This window comes from Fonsecaea nubica, assembly GCF_001646965.1.
Source record: "Fonsecaea nubica strain CBS 269.64 chromosome Unknown Scaff94, whole genome shotgun sequence".
Lineage (NCBI taxonomy): Eukaryota > Fungi > Ascomycota > Eurotiomycetes > Chaetothyriales > Herpotrichiellaceae > Fonsecaea > Fonsecaea nubica.
In genome coordinates, this window is record NW_019173767.1 from 81,558 (window position 1) to 105,766 (window position 24,209).

Here is a 24,209-nt window from a genome sequence, read left to right on the forward strand (position 1 = left end):
TAATTTCGTGCGTGTCAAATACTCATTTGGACATTGCGAGTCATCTGTCCAGAGGCTTCAGATGAGGTTCTTTGGGCTTCGGCAACGACGCTTCGAGCGAGGGCCGCAATGTCTCGAGCAAATGGGAAACTGATCTTGGACCCTGTGATGAATTCCATCTGGCCGAAAAACCCCGCCGCCACGTCCAGGAGCGCCAGGTCTGACTGGACCGAAGGCGATCGTGGGTTTTGGAGGACGAAGACGAAGAGGTTCACAAAGGCCCGCATGGGAAAATGTAACGCAAACCTGGGAAAATGGTTTCAGCAGTATATCGGATAGACGTCAGTGTTGCACACTCACGATTGGGTACCAACACTGTCCATATCCAAACTCCGTACGGTGACAATAAGACTCCGTGCGGCGTTTGCGACCAAATGCGAACTGGCGTGGATTTGCTTTTTGATCTGCTGAGCCAGTTCTGTATCTCCACAGTCGGAGAACGATTCTATGACCCACGGGTACAGAAAAGTTGAATGTGTCGCCATGACAAGATCGTAGAAGGAACAGTGTGCCGTCATTAGTCCCAAAGCCTTCCTGTTCCCTGGCATCTTGAATTGCTTTAGGAAATCGGTGGGCCGGAGCTGTAGCGGTATTGACTCTTTCCATGCTTGGAGTTGGTTGTCAAATTGCTCCACGAGGCTGAGCATCCTCTCCGGAGGCTCTTCAAGCGCTCGGGTAGTGAGCATCTGCTTACTGATCTGGTGGTAGAACCGACAGGTCTGGATTATGTAGGTGAGCGTCTCAGTTTCAATGGTGCTCCCTGGGTGGACTGTCTCGGGTATGTCGCAACTAATGTCATCATCGTCAATCAACTTGGAGACGGGTCAGCTGATAGTCTCGTCAAAGCTCTGATCGCACATACAGAAGGTTGGCCACAACGCTGTGCGATGTGTTTCTCGGTGCAATACACCGCCCAGAAGAGCCAAGTAGACTGAAGCGCTTCCGAATGTTCAACAGCGTCGGCATCAACTCGCTTCCGATGAAGACCTAGGGATTGAGCAAGAAGTGCTGCATTTGACGCCAGGCCTGAGCTCAATGCTGGGCTTGCTAGACCTTCTGCAAACAGAGCCTGAGATTATCGATACTTAGCACCCTCTCTTCGAGATGTAGCAGCTCATGTGCTCACCATTGTCAGTAGAGCTCGAACTGAGAGCAGTGTTGGTCTGGTGAGTAACAACTCGCTCTGAACAGACAAGGAATTGGAGAAATAGCTCCAGGATTCTCTTTGAACGTCGGAAGAGTTGGCTTCTGGAAATTGGGAGCGATACATCCGACAACCCCCAGCGTAGACAACATTTCGCAGAGCGTACCAAGCAGGGTCGTCACCCTGTCCTTTTCCGGAAAGGTGAGACCGTAAGTGCTGTTCGAACTCCGGTCGGTAGACGCTCTCCCAGAGGTTGTCCACTGAACGCTCGAAATAGGCTTCGCAATACAACCAAGCAAGTGACGGCTCGGGCTCAGCGCTTTGAGACATGGGCTGAGTGTGCTCTAGTTTCAACTGCCGCGCCCAGCTGGCTCTCATTTCCTCGGCGATTTCAGCAAACTCGTCAGATCCGTGTTTTTGGCAAATCCACGCAACTCCCGGGCCAGAACAGATTGAGAGCCAGTATCCAAACCCTGCCAAAGTCACTATGAGAAGAGGTGTCGAAATGGAACACACGCACCGTAGTGGTTTGGAAGTATCTGTCCAGACAATCAGTATCATGCCTGATCGAAGTTGGATCTGCCCGTCGTGCCACTTACGCTTTCAAGGCCGTGAGGACTATGCGTCACTGCGTCGGCGCCCTCATTTAAATGGGTACCACGATATTCCCCGATAGGAGGCGGATTTTCTGTAGGGAAGATGAATAGGTCTTGTATCAAGTCGTCGTTTTCTTCTAGAGATTCTGGTGCGCCAATCTGAAGCAATGTGTCAAGGGCCGATAGGTCTCCAGCAGGGTCAAAGAAGCCTTCAGAGAGAGGCCACAGATCTCCGTCGTCAAAAATACCGTCGTCAAAAAGGACATCTGGGAAGCAGAGACTGTCGAAGGAACAGCTTGGATCGTTTGGATGTGAACTGGATTCAAAGTGGATGGATTCTGGGTCATCCATGAGGACAGTAGTTGAGTGCTGCTGGTTGCTTTTCCTGTAATATTGATTTCACGGCCGATACATTTTATAGTAGCAGGAGAAAACCATTGTGAGGGTAGCAGGAGTCCGGTAAAGTTCTCTATACGAGAACAGGTGACGGGGCAGCACGTCCAAGTATGAGGCTTGAGGCCATCCAGGCGGTGCTCCGAGGTAGAGGGTCAAGGTGCGGAGGGGCTTGACGTGGAGGTGCGGAGGTGCTAGATGTCCACTAGTGACCACCCTTACCACCCATTACCACCTAGGTACTTGCCTTAGGTAACCATTAACAAGGTTGCCAAGTTGGGGGTTCAGGCGGGGGGAGGGAGGCTAGGCACATGGGCACCTAGGGTCCCCTCTAACGACAAGCACCTCCCAGCTGCCTCTCAGATGCCGCCCAGGCTGATTTTCTCTTATCCATCCCAAAATGCCCCCACCTCCTCACCATGCAGTCTCTGTTGATGCGCAACACAACTTGCAATGCCTACACCGTCGGAAAAGCAGAAAAGCGACAGAGTACCTATTGCTTGTCGAGCTTGCAGGCTCCGGAAAGTGAGATGTAAGTTGCTAGGCCCTCAGCCATTTGAAACCTGCTGTTCGCCTAAACTCCCTCTAGGCTCTGGTGGCCATCCATGCAGACATTGTGCAAAGTCGTCAGCAGAATGTGTCTATCCACCCAAGCAGCGTCGAACAAGGACAAGGACGACGCGAGACAACCACAATCATACGGCTGTTAGCAGAGATGTGGTGCCACCAGTGGCCCCGTCAGAAGACCAGGAAGCTAGGCACGACTTGTCAAACCCTTCCTGTACCTCTGTCGAGAGACCGTCCTCATCAACCAGTGCCGATCCTATTATTGGTATAGTAAGAGAAGGTGTTGCAACAACTACTACCCCGACCATCCCTGCGACCTCGAACTCAATATCACCTTCACGGGCTCCAAGAGCACAAGACAGCGAATGCTCGTTGGGTCCAGCACAGTTACACCTCTCGGCAGGATCGCCATCCCTGGAGAAAACTGCGACTGCGAGCCATGCTGGAGTCGATATCTCTGATAGCTCAAATACTCTAGTGGGCAGCGTGACTGAGGTGGAGGACGCCCGGGTCTGGCTGTCAACTTGTTCTAATGCTGGGGTCGCATGGGTGTGTGAGACGACCGCCAGCCTCGCTTTTGCCGACATTGCAGAGAGATTCGGTAGAAGCCTTCAACCATGGACCCCAACCAGCCCGTGGCCTAGCCTGGGCGCAGCGAGAGCAGAGCCGAGCGAGGAAACCGCTTGGGAGTATGTCAACGGTGAGTTCTTCCCGCACCAACACAACAGCAACAGTGAGGATCCTAGTCTAATGACAACCTGCACAGCATTCTTTGAAAATTGCTGGGAAGCTCGCTTGGGTCTCATCCATCGCCCAGACTTTGAAGCCCAGCTTCAAGCGCATTTTCTCGACGATTCCTCCTCCCGCAATGATTATGCCGAGATCGCTCTCCGCAACGTCGTGTTTGCGGCTGGTTATCGAAGCATATTGCTCAAGACTGCGAAGATTCCATTCCATGCAGTCCGAAAAGAGGCTTGGGAAGGCTATTTCGTGAACGCGTTGTCGGTCTTGACTGGACTCCTCTTGTCGCCTTCAAGACTTATGGTCGTCCAAGCACTGGCATTGATGGTAATGAGCCTTCCTGACTTGCAAGATGGAGCTGATCCTCGGAACCTTAGGCTTGCTACGTCGAGGGACTTGGAAGCCCTGACATTCAGCGCGTGCTGTGCCATAATGCGGTGCATGCGGCACTAACGCAGGGCTTACATCTTGATCAGGAGTCGGACCATCGAACGAGTTCCTCGTCCGACGACCGTCTGAAAAAGACATGGGTGTGGTGGGCAGTTTATGCGCTAGAAAAGCATTTCTGTCTCGTCAGCGGAAGACCATCGATGATTGACGACGACATGATCCGTGCATCAATCCCATCCCATGTCCCTTCCAACAGCACCATATATCTAGAAGCCAACACTCTGGCAGCTCGGCATGCAAAGATATGCTCCCGAATACTTCGGGAAACCATGTCAACAAAGGCATACAGGTTATCTCCTCATGCCCTTCTTAGGGTTGTGAATGACATTGACCGACAGCTCAAAAGCCTGCTTGATGATTTTCCGAACGACCTCCAGGTTGGTGCGCTCGCCAAACTATCGGAGGAGACACATCCAATGGCCCATCGTATCCACACCTTGTATCTCTACTTCGCAATCCATGGAAGTTTATTGGCGCTTCACTCGCACTTTTTCTACCCCTGGCTTTCCGCCCGGCTTTGCGATCGTGGCTCAGATGCTGGCTTGGAGGCGCAGCTACATTCTTCATCAAAGACGGTGACGGAAGCAGCCCGGAAGATGCTACTGGCCGTCCGGACAGTAACCACAAATGCAGCTACACCTACATGGCTGGCCGTTACTTATCCTATATATGCACATCTGAGCTTGTTTGTCCACGTGCTGAAGTATCCGACCTTTCCCACCGCAAGCGCCGACCTTGGCCTACTCGACATATGTGCTGGCCATTTTGGGTACATCGATTTCATGACCTCTTCTGAAATATCCATCTCTTTAGCGAGAGAGTCCGTGGGCCTGGCTGCTAAATTCGTCAAAGCTGCCAATAAAAGACACGATAAAGATCAGACGTCCAGATTTAGCCATGGGTGTGGGAACCAAAGCACAAATTCTCAGAGCAAGCGATCAGACAACGAGAGCCCCCAGAATGCACACCCTCGGTCGGTTTCTGCAGCACTAGGTCAGGTAAGTGGGCATTTCAAGGTAAACAGTCTCGGTCTTTGCTAAGCTGTTACCATATCTAGGGCGACTTTACAACAGTGGATGGCGACTGGAATATGCTGCCATTCTTGGACCCTTTGGGCACACACGATAATACTTGGGAAAGTCTCCTTCTCCAACATCCCTAATTCAGGGCTATATGTGTAATTCGATTGTGCGGAATCAAGTCCTGACGTTCGATGAATGGTCCGAAACTTTCAATGTTGCATCGTCCGGTGTTGTGCAGTTCAGCCTCGAAGCAGAGATGACCCGACCGAGGCCGGGCCGCTTCCATGACTCGATGTACATTCTACACTGGAGTCATTTCAGACCATGGACCAGGAGCTACTCCAACTATCACCTGATCGAGACAGAGAGACTTATTCATCTATACCATCTTCAACGGGAATTGATGTGTCGCCGTTCTCACTGAACCAGTGATACTTGTCAAAACAAGATTACGGCCCTGGTTGAAGTGCTGAACCAGTGAATAGTGCGGAGAGGAGTTGCGGACCGAAAGCCCCCCACGCGGTCCGTGATCATGATTCGCACGCTTTCCAGTGGGCAGAAATGTGATTATAGGGCCATGTCGACCTACATCTGACACGGTCACCTGGCCGTATACATGATACGGACCGAGCCCAGTCCAACACGCCGTGCCAGCTTACCCAGTACCATATACCCAAGGAATGTGGGGAATTTGGGTTTCCCATATGAACCCCAAACGCTTCATGTACAACAAGGGATTCTGATGTATTCGGTTACTTCTTGATTTCCATCAGCCTTTCGCTTGGCCTCTGATTGTGCAGTCCTGAGCAAAGAAAATGAAGGACACCAGCCTATCCAAGGTTATTGTTGTGGGAGCCGGCCCGGCAGGGCTTCTGCTCGCCCTGATGCTCGCAAAGCACGGTATCAGTGTTGATGTAGTAGAAGCAAAGGACGCCGTGGATTCCAGACCGCGTGGTGCAGCATACGGTCCAGCGGCTGTCAGGTACGCACATTACATTTGTATATCTATTTCGAGCCCTCCTATCCCAGCAGATTACATATATTCTTGTGGACGGTGATACTAACATGAATACTGCGCAGCGTACTCCGCCGTGCTGGTGTCCTGGACCGAATCCGCCAACAGGGCCTGTGCGTCGACTCATTCACCTGGAGGAGGGTGGACGGCACCGTCATCAACCGCCTAACTGGCATGAGCAGAAACCCTGACAAAGGCGGTTTTATCTGTCTACCGGTTTACGACCTGGCATGTCTCCTTTACGACGAACTCAGTCAGTTCCCAAACGCCCAGGTTCATTGGAACCACCGTGTGACGGCTGTTCTTCAGGACGAAAAAAGAGCCTGGGTCGAGTGTGAGAATGGTACAAGCTTTGCCGGTGATTTCGTCGTCGGCTGTGACGGTGGCACATCGACTGTGCGGAAGTCTTTGTTTGGCAGCAATTTTCCAGGCCACACTTGGGATGCCATTATGGTTGCCACGAATGTAAATACGTGGCTCTCCCCCCCTTGTTCGGTGGCTAGAAAGTGGAGAAAACAATTGATATGCTGATATTTGTGCTCGATTTCCAGATCCGCGGCTACGATTTCTCAAAGTATGGCTGGGAAGATACGTCCTGGATTGTCGACCCTGAGCATTGGGCCGTGGTGGCTCTGATCGACCAGCAAGGCACATGGCGTGTCTCATACGGAGAGAAAGGTTCGCTCTCCCATGACGAGCTTTACGAACGGATGTCGGCCAAGCTGCAACGAATACTTCCGGGGAATCCCACCCCCGATCAGTACACGATTGAAAGATTTAGCCCCTACAAACTGCACCAAAGATGTACCGAGAACATGCGGGTTGGTCGGATCCTGCTCGCAGGTGACGCTGCGCATCTGAACAATCCCATGTACGTCTTGGGCACATGACGCCCCTTGATGCTAGTGCTAATGATTTTCAGGGGTGGTCTCGGTCTCACCTCCGGCATCTCCGACGTGGGTGGATTGGCTGATTGTCTCGAGGGAATACATGACGGCAAAGCGGGCTACGAGATACTCGACCAGTATGATCAGATTCGACGAGAGATATACAGAACTGTCACCGATCCCGTATCAACGGCCAATCTTGCTCGCGTACGAAGTGACCCGGCGGCGTTGGCCGGTGGTCAGGACCCTTTCTTCGCCATGCTCGATAAGTCCCGCGAAGATGCTAGCGTTCTTGACGAGATTGAAAAGGTCTGTGTTGACGTGTCTGTACGGGGCCGTTGGTGGTATCAGGCTGATTTGAGATTCAGAAAGACATGGGACTTCTCGTGGACTTTACTCAGTTCTACCACACAAGCAAGGTGAATGGCCACACCAACGGTCTGGCCTCGAGCCATGCTTCTCTCACCCACTGGGACCGGTTGGTTCGCTACGTGTCGGCCAAGACTGGCCAGACACGATATGGCGAGCCGCTGGCGGACTTGAATGCAGACATTGATCAATTGGTGGCGGAAGGGACTCTGAAAGTTCGGCCCTTGGAAGGATCCAACTGGCTGGCCGCAAGACCATCGGCCGACGAGAAGGAGGATCTTGTAAAGGAGCTGCTCGGTCCCCTGACTCCAGGAGACGTGCCCATCATCCGTTGCACGGGCCTCAACTACCGTACTCATAGTAAGTCTAGGCTTTTGTTTCCGCAGTTTGGGCCTCGCTGAGCTGGCAAACCGTTAGTTATTGAGTCGAATTGGGACATACCCACGAATCCGACACTATTCATCAAGCCCGGACAGGCCGTCGGCGACACGCGTGCGCCCATCCCGGTCCCCAAGCTCTCTCAGTCCAAGTGCGACTACGAAGGCGAGCTGACCATTGTCATTGGGAAGGACGCCAAGAATGTCAGCGAAGAGCAGGCGCTCGACTACGTGGCCGGGTACGTGGTTGGGAACGACGTCTCGTGCCGCGACTGGCAGCTCGACAAGGACAAAGCCGGCATGATGCCCCAATGGTGTTTCGGCAAGTCGTTCGACAAGTACGCCCCCGTGGGGCCGGCCATCGTGAGCCCCCAGGTCCTGGGCGACGCGTCGGGACTGCGGCTCCGGACGTACGTCAACGGCGAGCTCAGGCAGGACGCCGACACTTCGGATCTCTGTTTCGGTGTCAGAAAGCTCGTCAGCTTCTACAGCACGGGCCAGACGCTGGAGGCGGGCAGCTTGATCATGACAGGGACGCCCGGTGGCGTGGCCGCGGCCATGAAGGTTCCGCAGTATTTGCAGGACGGGGATGAGGTGGTGGTGGAGATTGAGGGGATTGGGAAGTTGAGAAACGTGATCAAGTTTGACGAATGAGGAGACATGGGGCGGAGATTTGCAGGGACGTGTGTGGTTAGAAATCGACAGTGCTCTTTACAAATGTACAAGGACATTATCCATGTTGGAGACGTGAGCCCAAGCAAGTTCTCTATCAGAAATAGACGGGGGCACGTTGGTAACCACACTAGTCTACCAAGAGAATAGTCCCGGATTTGCAGTATTCATTATACCTAACCAGGGCTGTCGGGTTAATGGGACGGGGTAATACTCCTCGTCCTGGGGAAATCGAATCCCCACTCTCCGGAACAAGTAAGCGTTCTTCCGCACGTACGGCCCGAGAGAGATCCCCAAACTTCGGTCCGCGAGGAATTAGCGGGATGGGATTAATGTCAGGTGTTTACAAAGGACAGAAATACAACCACAACCCCAACACTAACTGATGACTTAGTTGAACTGCGGGCCGACGATCGAACAATGGTGACTTTGGGCAGTTGAAGTGGGAGGGGGTGGAGGAGCTTCGTTCTCAAACAAGTGCCCAGGCTGATCGGGCTTTGGACGTACTTTGACTGGAAACCAAACCCTCGTGATAAAGATGGATAGACACGGGTGAGGTCCAAGGTAGAAATGGTCCCTACAGGCATTGAGTGGTAGAAGGAGTCTGATGGTGGGAGCGTCGTTGCCAAATCATATTGACACATATAAGACTGGCTTGAGCCTTTTTTTTTCAATGCGAGAGTAAATGCGAGAATTCAATCAACTACGTTGGCGTGTTTCTTCAAGGGTCACATCGTGTTAGCTATATTGAACGACTCTCCCAACCTTTCCCCATCCTGCCTTACCTCTTTAATAACAAGTCAGATTAGAACGATGGCGTCCCCAGCGGTGGTCCTTCCGCCATCTTTACAGGAGAGTCTGGACAAGACACAGGTCTCGTATGCACAACTGGGTAGTTCGGGACTTCGTGTCTCGATCCCCATCCTGGGGACCATGTCATTTGGTATTTCACCTCCCACCACGGCCTTTATGTTGTTGTTGTTTCGTCCCTTTCCTGCGCTGATAGAGGGACTCATCCTCAGGCCACAAAGCCTGGCAGCCCTGGGTCCTGGACGACCCGGACGAAGTCGACGCGATCCTCAAGGGCGCCTTTGACCGCGGCCTGAACACCTGGGACACGGCCAACGTCTACTCCAACGGCCTGGCGGAGCGGATGATCGGCCACACGCTGAGAAAACACAAGATCCCTCGACACAAGGTCGTCCTGCTGTCCAAGTGTTTCAGCGCCGTGGGCGAAGAGCCGGACGTCCACGTCATCAGCTACCCGAGACAGGTCTCGGCGAGCAAGGACTACGTCAATCAAGAGGGGTTGAGCCGGACGGCCATCTTCAATGCCGTCCATGGCAGTCTGGAGCGGCTGGGGACCGAGTATATCGATCTGCTGCAGATTCACCGGTTTGACCCAACGGTCCCGATCGAGGAGACCATGAAGGCGTTGCATGACTTGGTGCAGAGTGGAAAGGTTCGGTATATTGGTAAGTCTGTCCATGCGATGCTACCACCATGCACTGGGGGTCGCAACGGGCTCTGCTTTGCCCATCGAGCGAGCTAGAGAGGAACAGCCAAAATTTCAAGAAAGAAGAGATCTAAAATGATGACCCCCAAAAAACCAAACAGGCGCGTCAAGCATGTGGACGTACCAGTTTGCACAGATGCAACACGTGGCCGAGACGCACGGCTGGACCCAGTTCGTCTCGATGCAGAACCACTACAGCCTGTGCTACCGCGAGGAGGAGCGCGAGATGAACCGGTTCTGCCACGACACGGGGGTCGGGCTCATCCCGTGGGCGCCCCTCTACCGCGGCCTGCTCGCGCGCCCGCTGGGCTCGGACAAGACGACGCGCGAGGCGAGTATCAAGGGTGCCTTTGCCGGATTGCACGGAGGAGACGTCGAGATCATCACGCGGGTGGGCCAAGTGGCCGAGACGCGCGGGTGGAAGATGAGCCACGTTGCGCTCGCGTGGATCGTTCAGAAAGGCACGGTCCCCATCGTCGGGGCGAGCAGCCTGGCCCGGTTGGACGAGATCTGTCAGGTGCGAGGCAAGGCGTTGACCGAGGACGAGATCAGCTATCTCGAGGAGCCGTACCAGCCGAGAAATATTGTCGGTCATCACTAAATGCGACGAGAAAGGAGAGGACTTGTAGGTAGATTATTATGTACAAGACCAAAAGAACCCCAGGGGATGGTGACAGGCTTTTTGTACATCAAGAGGCCCAGAGAGGAAATCAGCCGGGCCTCAACTCGACTTGGCTGTACGACACTCTTGCCCATCCTAAGAAGCGTCCATACCCTGAATCCCACTGCCTTTGACCTCGACGCCACCGAATTGCAAAGCCTCGGCCGGCACGACGGCCGCAACCATGCGTGCCCAGCCCGTCGAGCTGACGTTCCTCCACGAGTGATCGACGCCGCGTTGGATGGCCGAGTCGCCGGGCCCGAGGATTCGCTTCTCTCCCGACCCCAGCGTCAACTCCATCTGGCCCTCGACCACGACGTTGAAGTTCACGCTGATGGTCCGGTGCGACGCCGACTCGTATCCCGGAGGCAGGTCCAGGATGCGGCAGGCAAAGCCGTTGGGGATCACGATGCCCGGCGGGTTGTCGATCAGGTGCTGGTAAGACTGCAGGTCCCGCTCGCCGGCCAAGTCGACGGGGACGCTCTGACAGCCGTAGCAAAAGGCCATCTTGACCCCGTCGGGGAGCTGCTTCGACGGAGGGTGCGGGGAGATTTTGGAGGAGAAGATGGACACGCCGTCGTCGGTGTTGGTCGTGACGTGCCGTTTCACGGGCGTCAGACTTTTGGCGTCGGTCATGATTTTTTTGTTGCTGGAATGAATCTTGAGTGTTGGTCAGACCGAGTCGAGATACCATGTGAGGCTGTCTTCTAATATTCCAGGAGCAACAAACCATTTGTCTTTAACGGCAGGACGGGTCAACTGCTGCTGGTCGACCGAGAGTACAATGGACAATGACAGGATGACCATCTCTCGGGCCAGGTACTTTCGGACCGACAGGCACCAAACCAAACGGCATCGAGTCTCGACATGGCAATTCCAGTTCCATACGATACGAACCCATCATCCCGAAACAAGATATATCCATCGCATTGTGTCAAAGACCCGAGGGCTGAACAGTTCCCAATCCCCACGAACCAGAATCCTCTCTGAAACGCAGGAGAAAGGAACACAAATATGCCGGCCAAATTCACCAGACTGATCCGGTTCGAGGATGCCCAAGGGGCGATTCACTACGGCGAGGCTGGCCCCGACTGGGACCAGGATCTCCACGGCCAGACTGTCCCCACCTACGACATCTCGGACCCATGGGCTGCTGAGTTCCCTTGGACGGGAAAACAGGTTCGAGTGGCAAAGGTGCCGTAGCAGTTTTGACCCATCCATCCTCTTGTGCCTGTCGTTGGTTTGACTGACCATACGATTGTGAAGGTCTTGTGTCCTCTGCCGACCACTCCACTCATGTACGCCATCGGACTCAATTACAAGTCGCATGCCGAGGAGGCTGGGGTAAAATCCCCTCTCTTTATACTGAGCAGAAATATGGGTAGTTAATGGGTGAGAATTCAGCTTCCGATTCCAGCATATCCCGTTGTCTTTACAAAGTACGGTGGTGAGTTACGTTACTTGCCCTTCTGTTGCCGACATACGCTGAGAACGAGGGCAGATATGCTGGCCGATCCGTACCAAGACATCCCCGTCCCCCCGGTGGCCCAGTCCGAGATGGACTACGAGGGAGAACTCTGCGTCATCCTGGCCAAGGACGTCAAGGACCTGTCCTCGGACGATGACATCGCCGACTCCATCCTGGGCTATACTGTCGGCAACGATGTTTCGGCCCGCTTCTGGGCCTGGCCCCAGCAGTCGGGCACTCAATGGGGGCTCTCCAAGTCGTTTGACCACTTTGGGCCGATCGGGCCCGTCATCGCATCGCCCGCCTCGATCCCGAATCCTCAGAATCTGCAGCTCAAGACCAGCGTGAATGGGCAGATCCGGCAGAAGGGCAATACCGACAACATGATCTTTGACGTGGTCACGATTCTGAAGCATATGAGTCGAGGGACCACTCTCAAAAAGGGGAGCGTCATCATGACCGGGACTCCGGAGTATGTTCGCCCTGTCGCGCAGTGACTTCAAAAAAAACTACAAGTTTGTGGACTAACGCGTGAGAATCATAGTGGTGTCGCTGCTTGCGCTACCCCTCAGGTCTATTTGAAGGCCGATGATCTGGTTGAGGTGGAAATTGAGAAGATTGGGAAGATTGGTAACAAGATGGTCTATTGATGAGGAGATTGGAGGAGATGGCGAGCTTGTCAGGCGAGTATTGACGGGTATTTTGTCCCAAAGCAGCTTCGACGAAGAAAAAAAAACCCCCCTGGACATGGGGTGGTTGATCTGTATTTTGCTGGTCAAAGAGGATGAGGAGAGGCTGCTACGGTCACCAAGACCAAGTTCTGTACTGTCGTCCGGCATTCGAAAGAACTGTACCGTGTCTCGCCCTGCCATCTTTGCCCCTCGTATACTCTACTGTTCGAGTCATGACACAGAGCGCCCTTGGGACGTCCGCCTCCGTCTCCGTCTCCATTGCTGCTCTCGGGATAGCGGTCTGGAACTTCGGACCGAAGGGAGGGTAGAGCCACTTGGTTCCGTGGACAGTAGTTCTCATATGGATGCTGTAAGCCCATGCTTCTTAGACAAGAGCCTCAGGCCTTGCCCACCACCCTTCACCCTCTCAAACCTCGTATTGTTAGTCTGTCAACCCTCCTCCAATGGCACCAAAACCGACCTACGTGCCTCCTCCAGGCCTGCGAACACAGTTGGACGACTTTAAGGATGTCGTGAACCGCAAATATGGCCTGCACCTTGGTAAGGATCTCACCTTGATATGCCTTCCACTCCATTCCCAGCTCTTTCGCTGATGGTGTCCTGCATCAGAAAGCTATGCCGACTTGCATCGATTCTCGGTGACGCGGCTGAACGATTTCTGGATGACGGTCTGGGAGTTTGCGGGCGTCAAAGCATCCGTCCACCCTTCCAAGGTGAGAGCAACTCCCGAGTGACAAGAGACAGGAATTCAGAGAAAAAACTAGGCGATAGAGGATGACAATGCTGTCATTGACGAGTTCCCGAGTTTCTTCAAAGGCGCTCGATTGAACCTGGCCGAGAATCTCCTGGATCCCAAGTTCCATGGCCTGGCCGTCGTCGGCATGAACGAGAGCAACTTCTCGTCGCCGGACGAGTATTCATGGCATGACCTTCGGGAACTCGTGAGACACTATGCCGCCGCTCTCAAATCATCTGGCCTTCAGAAACAGGAAGTCGTGGCGTGTGAGTAGTAACAAACCCCCACAAGCATTGCCCCCCCCTTACCTCGATATCAAATGATCACACCATGCTCACTTACTTTCTTGAGGAGAACAGTGGTTGGTTCCAACTGTATCCGATCGCTCGCATTGCTCCTCGCTACCACCGCGTTAGGGGGCATTTTTGCCTCGTTCGCAACCGACATGGGCTCCAAGGTTTGTTACAACCCAAATACCAAATCGATAAAAAAAGAGTAACAAACGAGGATCCCATAGCTACTGAGTGACCGGCTTCAATTGTTGCAACCGCGTCTTCTGTTTGCCGAGTCGACGTATGTGTACAATGGCAAATGCCATGATATATCTGACAAGCTCGATCTGTCGATACAGCATCTTCAAGAAGGCGGCAGGAATAGGACCATCATCATCATCGGTCCCAGACAGGGCCTCAAGTCGGAAACGTCAGTTCCCCTATCATCAATCTCATGTCGATGACAGTTTGACTGAGCGTCTAGCCTGCCCTTTGAGGATTTCCTGGCCCGTGACACCGGTGCACGGCTGGACTTTGTCCAAGTCCCCTTCAACACTCCCGCCGTCATCATGTTCTCGTCTGGAACGACGGGGACTCCAAAGGGCATTGTCCACTCACACGGGGTAAAACATCCCGTGGCTTCTCCTCCTCTTTGGGTGGCTTCACCCACCAAGCCGGAGACTGAAAGTCAAAGCTGACATCTCCCCCCAAGGGTCTCGTCGTGAACGGTCGGAAAGAATATAATCTGCACAACAACTTTGGCCCTGGCGATTTGTTCTATCAGTACACGAACGTGAGTGTTGTTGCCATCCCACCAGGATCTAGACTTGCTAACCTCCCTCCCCGGGGCAGATTGGGTGGACCTTGTGGAATATCTCGGTCCACGCGCTGTTTGTCGGCGCGGCCGTCATCTTGTACGACGGCAGTCCGTTCTACCCATCGCCTGAAGGGTTCTTGAAGGCGTTGTTTCGTCTCAAGTAAGCCCCCAAACGGCATCACTGTGATTGATTCGCGAAGAAAACAGATACTGACGACAGCTAGGGTTACATGCTTTGGCGCCGGTCCTCGTTACTACGCCGAGCTTCAAAAAGCCTCGGTGAAGCCAAGTCAGTCTTCTTGTTTCTTTGCACAGTGCTCGCGGGGACAACGAGCAGTGTCGGAGATATCATCTCTTTTGTCACAAGACCATTTTTTGACCCTTTGCAGGAAACTATTGTCGGAGCCTTCACTCCATCATCTCCACTGGAGCCGTCCTCACCCCCGCCCTTGCAGAATGGCTCGTCGAAGCGTTCGGCCCCGTCTGCCAGCTCTGCATGTCCGGCGGCACCGAGATCTCCGGCTCATTCCTGCAAGGGTCCCGCTCTCTCCCGTCGTACGCGGGAGAGTTGGCGGTGAGGGGCCTCGGCATGGACGTGGCAGTGTTTGGCGTCGACGGCCGAGAACTGCCCGACGGCGAGAGCGGCGAGTTGGTCTGTCGGAAACCGTTTCCCAACATGCCGGCCATGTTCTGGGACGACCCTGGCCGGAAGAGGTACCACGCCTCCTACTTTGAGCGGTTCCCACGTAAGGACTCCGAAAAGCATTAAATGTGCAGAAACTCACATTGCCATAATATGTGTTAGATGTGTGGACACACGGCGATTTCATCCGCGTCAACCCTGCGACAAAAGGCATCTATGTCCTTGGCCGAAGGTGAGTGCTGCCCTACCTACCGGACAACAGTCACAGCGAAGAGACCTCGTCCCCCCTACTGACGGGTTGTTGCCCGGATGTACACACACAGTGACGGGGTCCTCAACCCCTCCGGCGTGCGCTTCGGCAGCGCTGAGATCTACAATCTCCTCGGCTCGCCCCGGTTCCGCGATTCGATCGCCGACGCCCTGGTCGTCGGACAGCAGCGTCTCTCAGCCCCCTACGCGGACTCGGCCGAGAAAGTCGTGTTGTTCATCAAATGCCACGCGGCGGCATCGACGGGCTCACCCCCCCGGGTCCGCGCGGACCTCGACGCCGCCATCCGCGCGCAGATCGCGCGGGACCTGAGTCGGCGACACGTGCCGACGCACATCTTCGAGACCGACGTCGTGCCCTACAACGCCAACGGGAAGAAACTCGAGATCCAGGTCAAGGCCGTCCTGTGCGAAGGGGAGGCCGCTCTGCGCAGGCTGAAGCTCACGGCGGACGAGGTCCGGCAGCTGCGTGTCTACGTGCCCTTTTATCAGATGGAGAAGGTCGTCGCGCAGCTTTCCCAGCAAGTCGGCACGGGGGCGAAATTGTGAGAGCTTGGTCGGGTGTTGTGGTTGATGGATTCTTGAACTCGAAAGCGCACGAGATACTCGCAGTTCTGACTAGACAAGAGCCTGGCAAAGACAGAAAGCATTTCATTGGCTGTAACAGTGGCTGCCTCCTGATAAGGTATAGTCTCTCACAGTGTCGTGGTAACGGCTAGTGCCGATGGTGGCTAGCTTATTTCCGCAAATGGTCTAGTCTGAGTGTCTGCAATACTTATTACCAGCATTCCCCATTAGTACTGAGTACGTAGGTAGCGACTGTACTTGTACGAGCACAGTACAGCAGTTACGGACTGAACAATTGGCAACGCTGGAGTCTTCGAATTAAGGCTAAGCGTGGCCGAGAAAATGAATTTTCTCATTTACTACAAGACTTTCATCCATTCTTGCGTTCAGCTAGAGATGGAATCAATGGAATCAACAAAAAGTTCCTGACGAAAACCACTACCAGGGTATTGTCGAGAGCCACTGTACCAAATTCAACCACCTTATCCCGTCTCTCGAGAGCAGACTTGCAACATCAAACGCGCATCTACGTCTCTGTTTTAGTGTGTCGATCCCGCTTCGCATGCAGCTCTTCGACCGGCGCATCGACCCGATAGTTCATCGTCTTCTTCAGGTCGCCGAGGAACAAGCACGCGATGCTGCCCACGAGACCAATTGGAGCGGCGATGATGAACACCACCCGGATCGAGTCCGCGTAGGCCTGCTGCAAGGCGCTGAAGCCTTGGGCAATGATTTCCGGGGTGGCACCTGGGACGGTGGCCAGCGTGGCGGTCTGACCTGTCGTCAGTGCTTCGAGGAAGGCTGGGATCGAAGGATCGGGAAGTCCAGAGGCTTGGGACGCGGCTATGATATACTTGGGCAGGTAGTGCTTGAGTCGTGTGTTGAAAGCGGCCGTGAAGATGGCGGTGAAGATGGCGACGCCGATGGCGCGTGCAGTTGTCGTTACCGCCGAGGCGGTCGCCAGGACTTTATGTGGGACGACCAGCTGTGCGCCACTGACGGTGAGAACGAGAGGCGCTCCGAAGCCGACACCGGCGACACAAGCAAAGGCAATGGCGTTGGTCGATTGACCTGGTTGGACAGTCGCAAGCCCTACCATGCCTGCCGTCATGATCACGTTGCCGACCAGCAATGGCTCTCGAATCGTGCGAAAGTGAGTACTGGCGTAGCCCCAAAGAACGGTCGAAAGTAGTGCTGGGATCCAAGCCGCCTGGGATCGAAGAACGACGAGAATAGGATCGGTTGTGAAGAGGATTTGAGACCTGTATACCACAAGAGTCAGCCGCTGAAAGTCCTTCTACAACAAGGCAAGGGACTTACATGATAGGATAGAAAATAGCAAAGGCGAATATACACAGGCCTTCCACAAAGATGAGGAATGTGCATAAGATGAATGTCCTCGCGTTTGCCTTGCCCGCGCCGAAGAGATCGTGGTGCACAATGCCAGTCGTAGTGCCCTTCCACTCGTAGAGGCCGAAAGCGACGAGGCCCAAAATCCCAATGATCAACGGAGAAAGAGTGCGGGCGTCGACCCAGGTATACTGGCCGCCTCCTAGGCTTGTACCTGTGAGGAACAGGGTGAGCCCGACCATCAGGATGCCGCATCCGACAAGGTCAAGACGTCTGATTTTGTGCCACCAGGGGAGGTTGTCCAGCTCCGTGTGTCGCTTGGGAGGTCGATATGCGAACAGGACTGAAACCACGTTGGTGCCCCATAAGGCCGCCTGAAACCACTGGTGACATCGAGTGTCAAGTCAATGATATGTGCTATGTCTGTGAAACTGCATCTTTCCAGACTTACATAGAAGTCACGCCAACCGCTGTGCGTATCGCGTTTGATGAGTGCTCCGATGGTCAACGGGCCTACAACCGTGGCGAGGAGCGCCGAGGCGTTCATTGCCGCTTGGGCCACTGAGGGCGATCATCAGTTAAAAATTTGACCATGACCAGGTAAACAAAAGCGTCAAGATACGTTCGACTCACTGGGTCGCCATCGACGAGGGAGGATTTCCGCAGGCACAGCATACCCCAGAGGGACTGCTGCAAAGCCAAACCCGATCAAGATGCTCGCTCCAATCAGTCGGTAGATATTTTCTGACCCGGGAGCAATGCATGCCCCGATGAAAGCGAGGGCGCAAGTGCCCACGAGGAGGAGCTTTCGGGCCTGGAAGGCATCGGATGCGGTGGACAGGATAGGTCCTACTACCGCCTGGACCAGTGACAGAGCATTGACGACCCAGGTCTGGGTGGTGGTGTTGTGCAAATCCGTTCCGATGTAGGTCAACTGGTGGATAGAAAGCACTTGTCAAAGCCTGACACGGTATACCCGGGGGGTGTTCACGTACCACTGCCGGAGGGCCCTGAAGCGCCAGGACCTGAGTGAAAACCAACACGTTCATCGCGGCGAGGGCGATCCAAGTCCGTGCGTGAAGCTCGGGTTCAGCCTCTTCCTCATCAAAAGTGAGATTGACTTGGTGCTGCTCGGAATACTCCTCCTCCTCGAGCTCAAATTCGTTCTGCGATTTGGAGTCGGTGGCAATCCGGGTGGGGATCGCACCAGTATGAGGGCCTGTAGACTCCGTAGTACCACTGTGAGCAGCCATTGTGGGGAAAGACTGTAATGCAGAGCGACTCGGATGAGAACTGGGGGTGCCCAAGGTGGATATGCAGGAGTAAATACTCGTCCATGCTTAGTAGAGAATCCGGGGTACGGGGTACGGGGTGCTGTTCGGTGTCTGGAGCTCGGTCCGTCATCGTATACGAATAAATCCAGAGGAAGGCAACACGGCTCTACACAAGTTCTATCGGCCCGACAGCAGACCAGACTTGTACAGAGTATAGTTCCAAATGCGCTAGTCCCCAAGGACTATAGTCCTCACTATGGATGGACCCACTGACTATCACGATAGGTATAGGGTAGATTTATCAAGACTCCAAGCTAGAACTACAAGTATGGTCAAGGCAACCCTGCGGTCCGAGATCAACGAGACTCAAGTTGACGACATTCGGCCTTGACCCAACACCAGCTGAGAAGGCCATTTTATTACTGAACTGGTCTCCCGCTTCGCCCGCACCACCACCACCACAGCTGTTCTGCAGCGCTGCCGTTGAAGAAGTATAGGAATTTTATTCATCATGGTCGCCGTGCCCTTTCCCGTGGAGATTCCCGAGGCCAGCCCTTTCGGTCCACAGAACATACCATTTGGGATTTTCAGTACACCGCAGGGTGTTGGTCTTGGAGTTAGTATCTCAATCCACCGTCTTCTTCATAAAAAAACCTACTGATGCGCCTTGTAATTCGATTGATTAGACCAAACCACGCGCTGGAGTGGCGCTTGGAGACTATGTCATCGAACTCCATGAGCTGGCTCGACACGGCGTGTTCGATACGCACCAAAATACTTCAAGGATCTTGAGACAGGTCTTCCTCGAGGTGACTGTGGACATTCCGTTCTTCAGCTCTAGGTCAGAGCCATCCTAATACCTATCACCAGTCCACGCTGAACTCGTTCGCGGCATTGGAAGCCGGTGAAAGGAGATGGGTCCGACAGACAATCATCGAGAATGTCACAAGCGAAAAGTCAGTCCTCTTTACGGATCCAGGCCTGAACGAGAAAGCCTTTGTGTTGGCCCGTGACACGCAAATGCACTTACCCATGGACATCACCGACTACACCGACTCGTTTTCGTCTCTCATTCACGCTGAAAATGTAAGCCTGCCCAATCTCCATTCTCCAAATATCGTCCACTCACGCTCTCTAACGCGTCCCCAGTCTCTGAAACCTCTGGGACTCGACCTACCGCCGGCGTTCAAGCTCTATCCACTTGGATACAATGGCCGTTGCTCCTCCATCTTCCCGTCCGGCCACCAGATCCATCGGCCCAGTGGATTTTTCATCAAAGAAGGCGACACCCAGCCGGCTTTCCAGATCTCACGAAAGATGGACTTTGAGATCGAGCTCGGGGCCTTTATTTCCAAGCCGGTCCCCCACGGACAGACAATCGACGCAAAGACCGCGGCAGATCATATCTTCGGCTATGTCCTCCACAACGACTGGTCGGCCAGAGACATTCAGCCGTATGAGATGCCTCCGCTGGGGCCGATGCATTCCAAGGGCTTTGTCACCACCATCTCGCCCTGGATTGTGACTGTGGATGCGCTAGCAAGTTGTTGCACTGGCCCGCCGACATCCAACGCAACTCCGATCCATTCGTCGCTCGTGACTGACGAGGCGAGTCACGGCGTTTATGACATTGAATTTACAGCTTCGGTGGCTCGTAAGTTATGTCCTGATTTCCTCTGGTTCGAAAGCGAAAATGCTCAACTGTCGCAAATAGGTTGCGGCAATAGCCCCGTCGAGATTGTTCGGTCCAACTACCGCCACTCGTACTGGAGCGTTCCACAAATGATAGCATACCAATCTTCCGGGGGATGGGGCATCAACACCGGTGATCTGGTAGCCAGTGGAACCGTCTCGTCTCCAGCGCCAGAGATCAAGAAAGGACTCGGCTCGTACGGATGTCTCCTAGAGTGCTTTGCGCAGCAACACGAGTTGCCTGCGGTGGGCGGCAAGTCCATGTCCTGGCTCGAGGACGGCGATGAACTCGCCATCCAGGGCTGGTTCAGGACGGCTGACGGTAGGAGGTGTGGGTTTGGCAAAGTGTCGGGCGTCGTGGTCCCGGGTCCTTCGTGGCCCTCGTAGAAAATAGACCTGGAACTGGTTGGTTATCAAGGAATCACCACGACACCATCACGGTCGAGCAAGCCTTGCTTGCTTGCCCACTCTAGCCTGTATTTCGGGGTTGGCATTGAAATATCATTGAATGAGGCGAGCGAGCGACAATTGGTCCTGTGGTCGGCATTGGAATGCTTGTTTTCAACATGGTTACCGAATTGGCCGAGGTCAAGCTGCGTTCTTTTACCAGCCTTACAACCCTTGAAAATCGAACCACGTTATATACGAGGTATGGTTGTTTGAAGGACTCGGTTATGGTGAATCCATGTCTGTCTCGCAGAGAGTTGTCTTGGTGTCAAGAAAAGAACAGAGAGAGGGTCCGTAGCTCGCTTGATCTCCATGAATCTGTCTTGAGGTCTGGCTATACAGATACAAAGTCAGCGAAGAATTCCTCTGAGAAATATTAGAAGCAGCTCGGACCTGAAATCTCTCATAGACCCAATCTCTCCGATCGCGAAGCCAATACAACAAGATCGAGGCGTTGAAATGGCGCCACCCAGAGTCTTGTTGACAGGTGCCAACGGGTTCATCGGAGGTCATCTCCTGTCCTTTTTCTTGGAGAAATCATGCTCCGTACAAGCTGTGGTTCGATCCGAAGCCAAAGCGGAGAGAGTCACGAAGGACTTCCCCGGCTACGACAGATCGAGGCTCGACTTCTCCATCGTGCCCGACATCACGGCGCCGGGGGCCTTTGACCAGTGCATCAAGGACGCTCAGCCCCTCGACGCCATCATCCACGCCGCTTCCCCGTTCAACTTCGCCGCGGCCAAGTCACCTGGTGATTTCATCGACCCGGCAATCAATGGCACGACGGAAATCCTGAAGTCGGCCGCAAAGTACGCGCCCGGGCTCAAACGACTGGTCATCACAAGTAGTTTTGCAGCCATCGGGAACCCACTGGATCTCCAAGGAAACGGGAGAGTGTATTCCTCCGAGTCCTGGAACCCTGTGACCAAAGAACAGGGATACTCGAGCGATGTGAGCCTGGCGTATTGGGCGAGCAAGACCCTGGCAGAGCGGGCAGGTGAGTCGAGCAAGTCTGTCAAAGCGTGATCTTCTGTCGTCGTTGTCAACGTCCTGACTGACTTTGCACGCAGCTTGGGAATTCGTCACGACGGAGAAACCAGGCTTTGAGCTCGTCGTCCTCAACCCGCCCATCGTGTACGGTCCCCTCAGGCACAGCATTGATTCCATGAGCGATCTGAACACGTCAAACGCGATTCTTTGGAGGCTCATGAATGTCGGAAAAGGCGCTCCTGTCCCAGATGACTCTCTGCATATCTCTGCCGATGTCCGGGTAAGTCACGACAATCTGCCTCATCTATCCATGGCTCAGCGCTCGGCTAATTTGTCTGTTTCTGCAGGACTTGTCGTTGGCACATTATCAAGCGGCCTTTGCTCCCGGGGTTGGAGGCCGGAGATTTCTCATCACTCCTGGCTGTAATAGCAACCAGGAAATCTGCGACATTTTGAGAAGGGAATTTCCGGAGCTCGACGAGAAGATCCCTCCGGGGAATCCAGGCCAGCATGCCTTGCCTGCGGGCTCGTTCAAGGTCGACAATTCGTCGTCGCGAGAGGTGCTGGGTGTGGCGTATCGGCCGTTGGAAACGACTGTCGTGGATACTGCAAGGAGTTTGTTGAAGGTGGCAAAGACATTGAAGGCAAAGGTGTGAGATGGGGGACAATCGACATCTACGTGAATTGCAGGTGACGATAGTAGTAACATTGAGCTGAGGATAGCGAAACAAAACAATACATTTAGACCCCGTCCCAATTCTTCCCACGGATTCACATCGTGTCCATGTCGCACTACTGAACAAATCGACCTCGACTGCCGAAAGCGAGTGCTGCCCATCCGGCAATCAAGCACATACCCCCAAGGGGAGTCACGGGGCCGAAAGCCTTGAATCGCTGGGGATCCAGAACGAGCAGGTAAAGGCTCCCGCTAAACATTGTCATCCCAGCGGTGAAAAGGGTGGCGGCGACCTGGGGGAAGAGGAGATTTTAGAATTAAGAAACCCATAAAAGAGCGCGGATACTACCTTGTTCTTTGGAGCCACTGCTGCCGTCAGGAGGAGGACTCCACTGTGGATTAACTGCGTTGGAGGAATAACGTTAGAAAGTGATTGTGACCTTTTTCTTCTCTGTCATCCTCGACGAAATTACCTGGTATTGAGCAGCGGTCGACCAGTTTGCGAGCCTTGCCGGGTCACTGATGTGTCTTTTCAGCCCATGGGCTCCAAACGCGCCAAAGATAACCGAGGAGGCGCCGTAGATGCAGCCGATGGTCCAGAACATTGTGGAGAGCGATGAATCAAGTGACCAGGAGAGGCCAAAGCAGCTTCGGAAGGCAAGCAAACAATACCCGGCAGAAGATGACCAGAGAGTCGCAGTCAAAGTGGCACAGTGATGATGACCAGTGAGCAGAAAGTGTGTGGCGTGTTCCTCTCGGTCACGGTACAACACACTTTTTTTGCCAGGTTTGGAGAGTTTGCCGAGTTTGCAGCATTTGCATTTCCGGCACCAGCATTCACCGAGAGACATGATCCACCGTTTCAGCGAGATCCAGATTCGCCATTCTCATACAAACAAGAGCAGCAATCGAGGAGAAAGTTTGGTGTCTGCTCTATTATTGGAACAAGCTGTGTTAGCACCTGATCTGCATGGCCGGAGCTGGCACAAGACACTATCAGAAGAACTCCCATCCGCGACTGAGTTGACGCCTTGCACGAGGAGATTGTGTGCGGTAGCTTGACCCCATTGAATGGACCTTGTGTCGGTTCGCAATGCTTCCTTTCTCGAGCCTTTTGCCCCTAACAATCGTCACGATTACTATGAGAACCTTTCCGGCTGTTGTGACATTCATCGCTGTTAGATTAGCGAAAGCCACGTGTGGTTCGTAGTAGAGACGGAGGGATCAGGAGAGTGCAGATCCTCCTGACTAGGTGCTTAGGGGACACCTACGTTATGAAGAGACTCCGTCTTCATGAATGCTATTATTCCGACAACGTGCGCAGAGAAGATGGCTGGTATCGCAGGTGGACAATGCCACGAGAGTTGACAGGAACAGCACGGACGTATGTACATAGTGGACACAATGATAAGCCCGTGGGGATGATGACCAACCTAGTGTCGCTAGTGGACCGATGGTGGGTGTGAGGATCAGCGTCCAAGTGCTTTTGGGATGGAGAAAAGAGGACCAGGCTGAATGGGAGGCTCCATCTCTGCCTCCTTGCTGCAATAGCGGATCCCGGTAGTAGGAAACGGGGGATTCGGCGTTGCACCAACTGATGACCATCTCTAGCCCATATTAGACGCGGCCGGCCAATTTCTCTTTTGCCAGAGTTGTTCTCGCTTCCCAATTTTGTCCCCAGTTCTCAGGCGGGTTTCTGCATGTTGGATTGGCAACTTCATATCCCTGGTCTGCCTGGGCTGAGGCGCCGGTGCGCCTCTCCGGAGCTTGAGGGCCACCCGGCACTCTTCCCCCGGCTTGCTCAATGTAGGACTAACGTAGCAATGGTCGCCACCATGAGAGCCAGTAGCAGTGAAGACCAGCCGAGGG

The 24,209-nt window shown here is 54.0% G+C and overlaps 9 protein-coding genes across 9 annotated transcripts; 6 read left to right on the forward strand and 3 right to left on the reverse strand.

The window, feature by feature from the left end:
- Positions 1 to 14: 14 nt before the first annotated feature.
- Positions 15 to 2,130, reverse strand: AYO20_09769 (hypothetical protein; the record flags this gene model as incomplete). The annotated part of the gene is made up of 6 exons (XM_022648038.1): positions 15 to 285; positions 340 to 851; positions 902 to 1,108; positions 1,166 to 1,656; positions 1,704 to 1,722; positions 1,783 to 2,130. The coding sequence occupies 6 exons, from the start codon at positions 2,128 to 2,130 to the stop codon at positions 15 to 17; spliced, it is 1,848 nt and encodes a 615-aa protein (XP_022495998.1).
- Positions 2,131 to 2,591: 461 nt separating this feature from the next.
- On the forward strand, positions 2,592 to 5,092 carry AYO20_09770 (hypothetical protein; the record flags this gene model as incomplete). Its single annotated transcript, XM_022648039.1, has 6 exons — positions 2,592 to 2,704; positions 2,762 to 2,877; positions 3,011 to 3,439; positions 3,506 to 3,807; positions 3,858 to 4,928; positions 4,988 to 5,092. 6 exons carry the CDS (start codon positions 2,592 to 2,594, stop codon positions 5,090 to 5,092), a joined length of 2,136 nt encoding a protein of 711 aa, XP_022495999.1.
- Positions 5,093 to 5,767: 675 nt separating this feature from the next.
- Positions 5,768 to 8,254, forward strand: AYO20_09771 (hypothetical protein; the record flags this gene model as incomplete). The annotated part of the gene is made up of 6 exons (XM_022648040.1): positions 5,768 to 5,934; positions 6,033 to 6,432; positions 6,519 to 6,838; positions 6,890 to 7,163; positions 7,223 to 7,583; positions 7,641 to 8,254. 6 exons carry the CDS (start codon positions 5,768 to 5,770, stop codon positions 8,252 to 8,254), a joined length of 2,136 nt encoding a protein of 711 aa, XP_022496000.1.
- Positions 8,255 to 9,085: 831 nt separating this feature from the next.
- Positions 9,086 to 10,389, forward strand: AYO20_09772 (hypothetical protein; the record flags this gene model as incomplete). Its single annotated transcript, XM_022648041.1, has 3 exons — positions 9,086 to 9,215; positions 9,295 to 9,747; positions 9,890 to 10,389. The coding sequence occupies 3 exons, from the start codon at positions 9,086 to 9,088 to the stop codon at positions 10,387 to 10,389; spliced, it is 1,083 nt and encodes a 360-aa protein (XP_022496001.1).
- A 156-nt stretch (positions 10,390 to 10,545) lies between these two features.
- On the reverse strand, positions 10,546 to 11,085 carry AYO20_09773 (hypothetical protein; the record flags this gene model as incomplete). Its single annotated transcript, XM_022648042.1, has 1 exon — positions 10,546 to 11,085. One exon carries the CDS (start codon positions 11,083 to 11,085, stop codon positions 10,546 to 10,548), a length of 540 nt encoding a protein of 179 aa, XP_022496002.1.
- Positions 11,086 to 11,463: 378 nt separating this feature from the next.
- On the forward strand, positions 11,464 to 12,567 carry AYO20_09774 (hypothetical protein; the record flags this gene model as incomplete). Its single annotated transcript, XM_022648043.1, has 5 exons — positions 11,464 to 11,643; positions 11,716 to 11,793; positions 11,854 to 11,896; positions 11,951 to 12,389; positions 12,462 to 12,567. 5 exons carry the CDS (start codon positions 11,464 to 11,466, stop codon positions 12,565 to 12,567), a joined length of 846 nt encoding a protein of 281 aa, XP_022496003.1.
- Positions 12,568 to 13,052: 485 nt separating this feature from the next.
- Positions 13,053 to 15,893, forward strand: AYO20_09775 (hypothetical protein; the record flags this gene model as incomplete). The annotated part of the gene is made up of 12 exons (XM_022648044.1): positions 13,053 to 13,149; positions 13,219 to 13,322; positions 13,374 to 13,611; positions 13,705 to 13,802; positions 13,863 to 14,047; positions 14,102 to 14,240; positions 14,330 to 14,410; positions 14,470 to 14,594; positions 14,659 to 14,723; positions 14,824 to 15,180; positions 15,240 to 15,309; positions 15,401 to 15,893. 12 exons carry the CDS (start codon positions 13,053 to 13,055, stop codon positions 15,891 to 15,893), a joined length of 2,052 nt encoding a protein of 683 aa, XP_022496004.1.
- Positions 15,894 to 16,437: 544 nt separating this feature from the next.
- Positions 16,438 to 18,514, reverse strand: AYO20_09776 (hypothetical protein; the record flags this gene model as incomplete). The annotated part of the gene is made up of 5 exons (XM_022648045.1): positions 16,438 to 17,173; positions 17,232 to 17,644; positions 17,713 to 17,822; positions 17,895 to 18,195; positions 18,257 to 18,514. 5 exons carry the CDS (start codon positions 18,512 to 18,514, stop codon positions 16,438 to 16,440), a joined length of 1,818 nt encoding a protein of 605 aa, XP_022496005.1.
- A 532-nt stretch (positions 18,515 to 19,046) lies between these two features.
- AYO20_09777 (hypothetical protein) lies at positions 19,047 to 22,320 on the forward strand (the record flags this gene model as incomplete). The annotated part of the gene is made up of 8 exons (XM_022648046.1): positions 19,047 to 19,151; positions 19,222 to 19,344; positions 19,406 to 19,621; positions 19,685 to 20,189; positions 20,250 to 20,549; positions 21,084 to 21,671; positions 21,745 to 21,944; positions 22,012 to 22,320. The coding sequence occupies 8 exons, from the start codon at positions 19,047 to 19,049 to the stop codon at positions 22,318 to 22,320; spliced, it is 2,346 nt and encodes a 781-aa protein (XP_022496006.1).
- Between the last annotated feature and the right edge of the window lie 1,889 nt (positions 22,321 to 24,209).